Source organism: Dasypus novemcinctus, chromosome 13, assembly GCF_030445035.2.
Source record: "Dasypus novemcinctus isolate mDasNov1 chromosome 13, mDasNov1.1.hap2, whole genome shotgun sequence".
NCBI classification, from domain to species: Eukaryota; Metazoa; Chordata; class Mammalia; order Cingulata; family Dasypodidae; genus Dasypus; species Dasypus novemcinctus.
Window position 1 is genome coordinate 89,702,031 of NC_080685.1, and position 10,178 is coordinate 89,712,208.

Here is a 10,178-nt window from a genome sequence, read left to right on the forward strand (position 1 = left end):
GGTGGAAGCTGCTGGAGAGCAGAGTGGCCCCTCTGGTTTTTATTCATTCATTTCATTCACCCATATTTCTCAGGGGTCTGGATTTCCACCATTGCTGCAGATGTTGACGCCACCAAATGGAAATAATAACACTAACGAGTGCTTCCTCTAAGCAAGGCACTTTACCTCTGCTAGTGCATTTGATCCTCACAGCGATACTATAGAATAGATATATAATATCTATTATCAAGAAAATTGAGGACCAGAGAGGTTAATCATCTTGCTTAAGGTCACACAGGAAGTATCTGGGCCGAGATCTGAGTGCTGGTCCGTTGCCTCCAAAGCCCACACTTCCCTCTGTGCTGCTCCATAAATGCTACTTGTTCCCTCGGTCTCAGTGGGAGGACGCTCACATTCAAAAGGGCGTGGGTTGGCAGTCTCCGCAAGTAGAGGGATCCCCATTGGGTCAGAATCATAAATAATCCTGCCACTGTGATGTGCCTGGGAAAGAGGCCAGGGTGGATGATTTCCCCTGCCTTTTTCTAGCAACTTCCCTCCACACTGCCCTCTCTGCCTGGGCAACACCAAGAGTGGTTATATTCCTGTCCAGGCGTGGTGCCCGCGGAGGCAGCTGCCCTCTCGGCAAGCTCCGTGGGCCATCTTAACCCTTCCCAGCCTTGGACAGCCAGTGGGCTGCAGCCAAAATTCAAAGAAGTGGCTCACAGGCTCTTATTTCTCTTCCAGTTCTTCCTTAGGGTGATGATGAGGTGGATGGACTTGAACCATACGCAGCTGAAATACTGAACGTGACCGTGACCACCAGCTCGGTAGATGAAAACAGTCATGGCCTTGGAGTCAGGAGGTCTTTTTCCAATTTGGAGATACAGTAGTAACAATAATATCAGAAGTTACCTCCATTTCTAGAGACCTCCTCGGTGCCAGGCCACACGTGTAATTCTTGCTGTCACTCTTTGAGAGTCATAATCCTATCCCCATTTTACAGATGAAGAAGCTCTGTCTCAGAAGGATGAAACCGCTTGCTTTGAAGGCAACACTGATGGAAAGTAGAGCCAAGATGTGAGCTCAGAGCTCTCTGCGTCCAGCCTAATGCATAGAGCCACAAAACTGCTTTGCTTATGAGCCATGTGGCCTTGAGCCAGGTACTTCCACTCTGCTCTTCAATTTTCCTACCTTTGGAAAGGAAAATTCCAAAGTCCATGAGTTGGACTACATGATCCCTGAAGTTCCTTCCAGCACTAAAAGCACAGTGATTCCAGCTCAGAAGCTAAAAGAAAGTAGGCATTGGGAAATTCAGAACTTTAACGCAGGTGTGTTGGGCAGTGCAGCTCGTGCTCCTGGGTCGAGGCGTCTGGTGTGCGGCTGGGTGAGGCACTGCAGGCGAGTGGGGCTGGGGGATTTTCAGCGCTGTCACACCCCCTTTCTCTCTGGCCTGGCAGCCTCGTGAAGAGGCTCATTTGTTGTTCACTTGAAACGCCCCCGGCCTTCTGATGCTTGGCATCGCCACGTCATCGTTTGGACTGAAATCTTTTCCTTTGGTTCCTTCTTTTGCTGTTTGCCTGGACATATCCCACCTTTCCCATTAGGGAGGCTCTTGCAGGCTACATAGTAAGCAATACATGTAGGCCTCGTGCCCTTGTCGTTCATGTTTTCCTCCAATCGGAAGAGCTCCTACTAGCCTCGTGAGACCCCTTAAATTTATGTTCATCGAAATTTGAAATTAAATTCTTCAGTCTCACTAATCATGAATCAGCTGTTCAGCAGCCACGTGGCTGGTGGCTACGTAACGGGCAGCGCAGACAGAGAATATGCCCATCGTGGCTGAAGGTCCTATTGGACAGCACTGGGGCTGGGCTTCTTCCCAGTTCCAGAACTCCTGATGGGGTTTTCTGATTGCCCAGGGGGGTGGGATGGGGTGTGGGGCTGGGGGAAGAAAGGATGAACTCTTGGTCCCCAGAGGTCTGTCCCAGATGCTAATCAGAGAGCTGGAAGCTTAGGGAGACCTAGAGGTGAGCATCAACCCTCCTAAAACCACAGGTGGTGGCCCAAATGCCAAGCTGGGTCCAGGCATGGAGAAAGGGAAAGGCCAGAAGCAAAGCTGGCGGCGGGGTGGGTGTCTGTCGCCACATCAAGCTGTCGCTCCCCCACTGGACTGCAGAGGCCGGGGCAGAGCAGCTCCTTACCTGGGCCAGACGAGTGTCCACTCTGGATGGGCGATTCCGTACCCGGGTGCAGCCAGCTGGTCGATTTCTCCTCATCACTAGAAAAGACCAGTGAGAAAGCGTCAGCTACGAGGGGCTTCCCTGAGCTGGACACGCACCTCCAAATGCATGTCAAGCGTGACTTTCCGGTCCCCAAGCCCCGAGACAGGAGCATCCGTGTGCCGTCATCCAGTCTCACCCACGACGGATTTGCGGAACGGACTCTGGGGACTCACAGTGAGGACCATCTAACCCCTGACCTCAGAGAAGGTCCAATCCCCAGGGGAGCCAAGCATAAGACGATAGTAGCAGGATAAGGTGCTGGGAAATGCAAACCCCATCATCACAGTGCCCAGAGAGCGTGGCACGATGCTGGAGAAGGGGGCGCTGACCGGCCCGGGGACAAGAGGGATGGGCCTGCAGGCCTCAGGCAAGTGGCTGCACTGCAGCGACTGCTGCGGTCAGTGGGGAGGACAGGAAGGGCCTTAACTGGCAGCTTCTCAAATGGATAAGCAAAGGAGGGAGCTGAGTGACCAGCAGGGTTTAGGTGGCTACAGGGCTACGGGTGTTCATTCGCGACATTCCTCAATTAGGTATTTTACAGATTATGAATCCAAGGTGCAGGGAGGTTAAGTAATTTGCCCAAAGCCCCACAACCAGTAAGTGATGAAGCCAGGACTGAGATGCCCCCTCCAAAGCCCCAGCCCTCTCTAGCATGTCACACACAGTAAGGTGGGCTCCCCGGCAATGCAGAGCTTCTGGGCTCTAGATCTGGTGGGAAATGAGCCCGTCTCCATGTCGTAGCCACCCCACCCCCCCAACCAAGTGATACAGAGTTTTCCAAAGACACAGGTAACCCAGCATGAAATACCTGGCCAATCCAGGTATGTGGGGGAGGGGCCTCTCAGATCACCAGCGTCATCCAGACTTTAGGGAAGTGTGTTGGGCCTGGGGCAAGGCTCCGTGAAATGTTTTTAAAGTATAATGGACATATAATAAACCCCAGTATAAAAGACTCTACTAAATATTTATTGAAGATAAACAGTAAATGGTACATATTTAAACTCTACAATTTGCTACGAAACCATCATCAAAATGAGATAATTTTGCTAATTTTGTTAATTCTGATAGAGTGCCCCGCCCACCACATGGGAGGTCTGCGGTTCAAACCCTGGGTCTCCTGACCCGTGTGGAGCTGGCCCATGCGCAGTGCTGATGCGCGCAAGGAGTGCCCTGCCACGCACGGGTGTCCCCCGCGTAGGGGAGCCTCACGCGCAAGGAGTGCGCTCCATAGGGAGAGCCGTCCCGCTTGAAAGAAGTGCAGCCTGCCCAGGAATGGCGCCACACACACGGAGAGCTGACACAGCAAGATGATGCAACAAAAAGAGACAGAGATTCCCGGGGCCGCTGACAAGAATACAAAGTGGACACAGAAGAAAACACAGCGAATGGACATAAAGAGCAGACAATGGGGGTAGAAGGGGAGAGTAATAAATGAAAAAAATCTTTGAAAAAAAAATTGGGATAATGAAACCCCCAAATTTTCCTTATCCCTTTGTAATTCCTCCCTCCCACTTTCCCCACCCTTGTTATTCCCTAAACCCCCTGCCCTCCAAGCAACAATTGGTCTGCTTTCTGTTACATGGATTCGTTTTTCTAGAGTTTCTAGGGTGTTCTATAATTGGAACGACACAAGTCAGAGTTTGTGGTCTGGCTTCCTTCCGTCCTCTTCCCCACTGCAGCACGTCCACGGGGCACTGTTCTACTGCGAAGGAGTATTCCTTTGGAGGACCGCCCCCTTTGCTCACCCATTCTGCTGATGGGCACTGAGGTTGTGTCCATTCCTGGGCCATTGCACATAAAGCTGCTATGAACATTTGTATACGGGTCTTTGTATGGACACAGCCTTTTTTTCTCTTGACTCCACTAAATTTTCTCTATGTTCGAACACCTTTGCTGCAAGAAATTTTCCAGCTGACTCACCCCTCTGCAGAGGCAAGAAGGAAAGTCTCTGCTCTAGCGTCATGGGGGCCCCTGATCCGTTGTGAACCCCTGGGGATTTAACACGGTCGATGGTCTGGGCTTTGGGAGAGGAGGCCAGGGAAGGGACCCACCTGAGGAGAAATTCAGTCCATGGCCTCACCCCCTTACAGTCCCCTCCAGCCCCCAGAGACCTCTCGGCCTGCCCTCCCCTCCGCTCCCACTGCTGGCTCCCGTGGACCTTGCCTCTATCTCCACACTGCCTGGGTATCACGGACACTCCGAGGTGGCAGAGCTGGACACAGCCTCGCCACACCCCACCTGCTCTTCCCCCGTCCTCCCCCTGCATTCCCCTTGCCGGCCCCTGGCCAGAACACTCCATTGACAGGTTTCTCCACTCCAGCCTTGGGATGACAGACAAACTGTGGAACTGGGAAGACAGGTGTCACTACAAATCCAGTGTCCAGGCTGAGCTGGGCCCTGAGCACCATCGAGAATCTTCCTCCAGATCTCCGTCAGTTGCCCTTTGCAGATTTCTCAAGACTTTCCCACGGTATCAGGTCCCAAGCCTGCCCTCCTTATTCTCAACAGATGATCTTATCTCTTAATTACAGAAAAAAATAGAAACCAGTAGGCAGGAACTTCCTCACTACCCCCAAGACCCCCCAAAATGTACCCACATTCCTACCCATCCTTTAATACATGCCTCTACTTTACAGAAGAAGTAGCCTTCTCCCGTTTAAGGCAAATCCCTAGACCAGAGTTAAAGTCCCCACCCTTTCCCATCTTTTTTTTTTTTTGTCTTTATTTTTTTTTTAATGTTACACTAGAAAAATATGAGGTCCCCATATACTCCTCACCCCCCTCACCCACTCCTCCCATAACCACAACCTCCTCCATCATCATGGGACATTCACTGCACTTGGTGAATATATCTCTGAGCACTGCTGCACCACATGGTCAATGGTCCACATCATAGCCCACACTCTCCCACAGTCCACCCAGTGGGCCATGGGAGGACATACAATGTCCGGTAACTGTCCCTGCGGCACCACCCAGGACAACTCCAAGTCCTGAAAATGCCCCCACATCACATCTCTTCTTCCCTCTCCCTACCCTCAGCAGCTACCATGGTCACTTTCTCCACATCAATGCTACATTCTCTTCAATTACTAATCACAATAGTTCATGAATAGAATATCAGTAAGTCTACTCTAATCCATACTCTATTCCTCCATGCTGTGGACCCTGGAATGGTTGTGTCCACTCCACCTCTATATCAAGAGGGGGCTTAGATTCACTGGGATGATGGGTGCAATTCTCCTGCTTTCAGCTGAAGGCACTCTTGGCTTCCTGGTGTGGTGGTTGACCTTCTTCAACTCCCTGTTAGCTGGCTGGGGTAAGTCCAATAAACCAGAGGGTAGGAGTTGCAAGTCTGTTGAGGCTAAGGGCCTGGCTATCACATGGACGGTCCAGAGATTCAGGTCCCCTGAGTATATACTAAACCCAGCGCCAACCACAGGTCCGGTAAAAGTAACAGGAGAGGTTTGTAAACAAAGACCACATCTGAGTCCAACTCCATCACACTCAGGAACACAAACTCCAAAGTAGGGCCAACTGACATGACCCTGAACTCCATTTGCCATGACCATAGAATCTGTGGGTCTCTGTAGCCCTCAGGAGAACCAATACCTGAGGTTTATCTACTTTAGCTGTCTCTGCTTTCCCATCTTCTACAGACCCTTATTCTACTAAGCATTCCAGCCTTGATCCTTCAACTTCTCTCCACCCCTCTGGCAACCACACTCTCCTTATGTCCTCCATGGTCTGAAATCTCCGCCTCCCCTTCAATTCCATCTCCCCCTTCTAGCTTCCTTCTCACACTCCTAGCTTTCCTGACCAAACATTTCTCTTAGAAACAAATCTCTTCAGTTTTCTCCACTTCCTTCCTCCCATTCATCAATTCACTGCAATGTGGTTTCTGTTCCCAACCTTCCCCTGAAACCACTTTCAGTCATTCAAAACCCCCTTGTTCCTTAAACCCAGTAGACACTTTCGGTCTTCAGCTCGTCAGCTTTTCTGCGACATTCAACACGTTTGCGGGCTCTTCCTTCTTAAAACCCCTCCTCGTCGCCTTCTGGAGCAGCACCCTACCCTAGGCTGCCCACCTCGGCAGGCCCTGGGTTCCTTCCTGGACCCTCTTCTCTAGCCCTTCCCTAAATGCTGTGCTGCCTGGGGCCCTCCTCGCTCCCGCCTCCCGTGCTGCTGGGGGCTCAGCCTCTGCGGGTTGACTCCCAGGGCGTCTTTCCAGCTCAGGTCTCTCCCTTCCATCCCTCACCTGCACATCCAGCTGCCGTTCCACAGGCCCCCTCAGTGTCCTGCCGAGGCCTGACGTCAATGTTTCCCCAGCGAGCCTGTACTCCCCCTAAAATCTGCTCCACCTCCCTCTTGAGCTCTCCCAAACTCGTTAGAAATCCTGAGATACAGCTTTGAATCTTCCCCTCCCTCATCCCAGCATTCTGACCATAGGAGAACCCTCAACGCTACTCCTGAAGATGCCTCCATCCATCCCTACCTCCCTTCACCTCTATGCTCACAGCTGTCTTCTAGACGTTTTTTAAATTTTATTTTATTGTGGTAACATATATACAATACGTTTCCCATTTTAACCACCTTCAAGTATGCCATTTCCTGGTGTTAATTACATTTCACAATGTTGTGTCACTATCACCACCATCCATGACCAAAACTTTTCCACCACCCCAAACAGAAACTCTGTACCCATTAGGCAATAACTCCCTGTAGGCTTTTGTGATCGTCTCCTAACTGCCTTCCACGCCCCAATTTCTTCTCCAGTTTCTTCCTTCTCATCCCACATCGTCATCCACGGAGCTGCCACCGGGACCTGCCTGATGCAGCTCGGACGACAATCTGCTTTGGCTTTCCATCGCCTGAAGGATCAAATCCAAACTCCCTAGCCCAGCACACAGGTAGCCCAGCACACAGCTCTCAAGCTGCCCCTTCCTACCTGTTCTGCCTCATCCTCTGCAGCACTCAGCAGCCCACACTCCACCTCTGCTGAACCGCTCAGAATGTTCCCGATGCTCTGTGCCCTGGAAACCCACTGGGGCCTCGCTTCCCACAGGCCTCTGCTTTGAAGGCCCCTTTCCCTCCAGTCTCTCGCCCTCCAGTCAGCTCACAAGTTTCCCCTCAGGGAGGCCCTCCCTGACCGCTCCAGGGAGCATAATTCTTCCTCCTTATTCTCCCAAAGGGTCGTGCAAATGCCTCTAAATGTATCGCGTTATTTTCCAAGTATTTATTTGTATCTTCCCCCTCCCTACTGCCTTAAAGACAAGGCCTACATCTTATCCTTTTTTTTTTTTTATCTCTGGTGTCTAGTGGCAGACAAACAGTGGATGTTCAATAAACGTTTGCAGAATGAAAAACAAAAGAAGGCAGGCAATGATGTTGAGAAGAATGCTGAGAAGAGCCACTTCCGTCAGAATATCTGAGGAGATTGTGGAAATTCAGATTCTAAGGCCCCGATCCAGTTTTTGTGAATGGGATCTCTGGGTGGGAGGGGGGATAAGGAATCCACGGGCTCAGGAACCTGCATTTTAAATAAGTCCCTTGGGCAGTTCGAATGTGCACTGAAGTCTCAAACAACTGACCAAGAGGACTCCACTTTAAGCCATGTGGTGGTTCCATTGTCTAAGAATCTAACCAAGGATCAGGAATTTCAGTGGAGTTAATATCTGAGATAATATAATGACATCAATTATGGTCATGGTGGTGATAATTCCAGAAGAAAGGCCTAAAGAAAATGTGGAAACTGAGAAACCCCACTGAGGAGGCATGGGCAGCCTGAGCTCCTGCAAAGGCCGGCTGACACACGGGGGAGAGCGAGGGCCGAAAGACGCCGACTCTTGGCTTAGCCCGAGCTCTGACTAACAAGTCGTTTTATCCTCAATCAGTATCTTATACTTCTCTAGACCTTAGTCTCCCCATCTGAAAAAAATGAGGGGGGCTCCTCTACAGTTTCTTTCAGCTCAAACGTTCGGTGAATGGCTATCTGGAGCAAGAGAAAGCTCATCATGTGTGGGCAATAGTTCAGAAAGCTAGCTTTTGACTTGCTATAGTACTGGGAGATTTCTATCCTGGCAAAAGACGACTGCAACAGAAGCAGGCCAAAATAGGACCAGCGGGGCCACTCTGTTATAATGAGATTATGCCAGAGCCATTTTGGTTTATGAAATTAATATAACAGTGCTAATATATTACTGAGAGCAGCAAAGCCTCCTTCTCTCTTTAGAGTGCCAGATGTACTGTGGGCATCTCTTCTTTTCCTTCCCTTTCATCGCAGCCCCACACAGAAGCGCACAGGGGGAGGGCTGCTGTCCTAGGACACTGATCCCCAGTGAGGGAATGCCAGGAACTGTGCGGCAGAGGTTAACTGTGCCTGTCACTTAGCCTAAGTCTTCCCGTAAGAGAGTCTGGGAGGGGGGACAGAGTGAAAGAATTCACCTCTGCCTCTTCCAGTGGGCTGAGCTGACAGGAGAGACCGGCAGGCTGGGCAGTGGGCCGAGTCATCGTCCTCAGGCCCCCCTTTCCCCCACTTTGACTGGGGAAGAGGGGGACAGCCCAGCCTGCCCTGCCTTTCTGTGCCGAGGACTTTGAACCATTGAGGAAAAGGCGGGAGAGCATTCAAACAGGCATCCTGATAAACTTATTAGTCACGCCTGCTGTTCCAGCCACCAGGTCCCCCCACCCTCTCCAGCCTGCCCCCCCGCCCTGCCCCCATTCCAGTCGGGCTGGAAAAAGAGAAAAAGAGAGACACCAACGTACTTGATGAAGAAGATTCTCCCACCCGTGTCAACTCCATAGGTCCAGCGGCCAGGCAAGTCCAGCCAGTCGATCTCATCAGCCATCTCAGTGTCCCCACAGCCCCTCGGGCTCTCTGCGCACCCCGGCGCTGGGCTGGCGGAGCGGGGTGCTTCCTGCCCAGGAACCCCCACTTTCTGCCTCCTCCAAGAAGCAGCGCTGGGGGAGGAGCGCCCGCTGGGGGGCCAGCGCCGGCCGCCGGCGCACCTCCCGGGGCTCTGGCAGTGACTTTGGCCTCTCGCTGAAGGCGAGCTGGCAGCGAGCCGGGCAGCAGGGAAGAGGCCAGCACTTAACCCTGGCCCGGCCGGGAGCCCTGGGAGCGCGCAGCCCCGGGCGCCACCTGCTTCCTCCGGAGTCTGAGCTCCTCTTCGGACGGTCTCTTTAACTTTAATGACGGGCAATTAGTGCGGATGAGTAATTATGACGCTCCTCTCTCCCGGGCTCCTAACGGGAACCGCCGAGGGCTCGGGCCCTCCTCGCCTGCTCGCGGCGGCCGGCCGGCGAGCCCCGCGCTGGGGCGGGAAGGATCCGTTCCCGAAGGAGCAGGGAGCCGTGTGCGAGCGAGGGGTGTTGCCTTCTCGGCTCCAGGCTCTGAAGCCTGCACTTGAACCACTCGCGCGGCGAGAGGAGGGCGGAGCCAAGCCGCCGCCTCGGAAGGTAATTCACAGCCCCGGGAATCAGCCCGCAGCCCGGCGGGGACCCCGAGTCCAGGCGCCGGGCGCAGGGCGCAGGGGAACCGGTCTGACGGAAAGAGCTTTGAATCGTGCACTTGAGGGATGTGTCCAGCCACTGAACGGGGAAAAAGGAAGTGGTCAAACCTGGTTCTCTTCGGTGGGAGGTTAGAAGAGGAACAAAGGTCAGATGCAGTCAAGGGTGGAGAGGGTGTAAGCAGCAAGGGGCCCTGCAAGTCTTTTCCTGGCAGGTGAGCATTCAAGATGTCAGCCTAATTAGTCAAGCTTGTATTTACCTTTCTTTTCAAGCACTTCCTCCAAGAAGCCTGCCATGACTAAGTAAAATCAAGGTCAGCCCTTAGAAGCACACTCAGAAACCAATAGCCTTTGTGTCCTTCCACTCCATTCTCCCTAATTTGCACAGAAAAGAAAAAAGGAGAGAGAGAGA

General features: G+C 52.3%; 1 protein-coding gene across 25 annotated transcripts in view; it reads right to left on the bottom strand.

Moving 5' to 3' along the window:
* PLEKHA6 (pleckstrin homology domain containing A6) overlaps nt 1–9,584 on the bottom strand; it is a 144,031-nt gene extending 134,447 nt beyond the window's left edge. For 4 of the 25 annotated variants that reach the window (XM_071207671.1, XM_058275029.2, XM_071207678.1 and 1 more), the window contains exons 1-2: nt 9,024–9,573; nt 2,181–2,257 (exon numbers count right to left, since the gene is read on the bottom strand). In XM_071207671.1, the coding sequence (XP_071063772.1) occupies nt 2,181–2,257; nt 9,024–9,106 (160 nt within the window). In that variant the 5' untranslated portion in view covers nt 9,107–9,573. Of the gene's footprint in view, nt 1–2,180; nt 2,258–9,023 lie in introns of all 25 variants that reach the window. The other 21 variants (XM_058275013.2, XM_058275012.2, XM_071207665.1 and 18 more) reach the window with 9 other exon arrangements.
* Between the last annotated feature and the right edge of the window lie 594 nt (nt 9,585–10,178).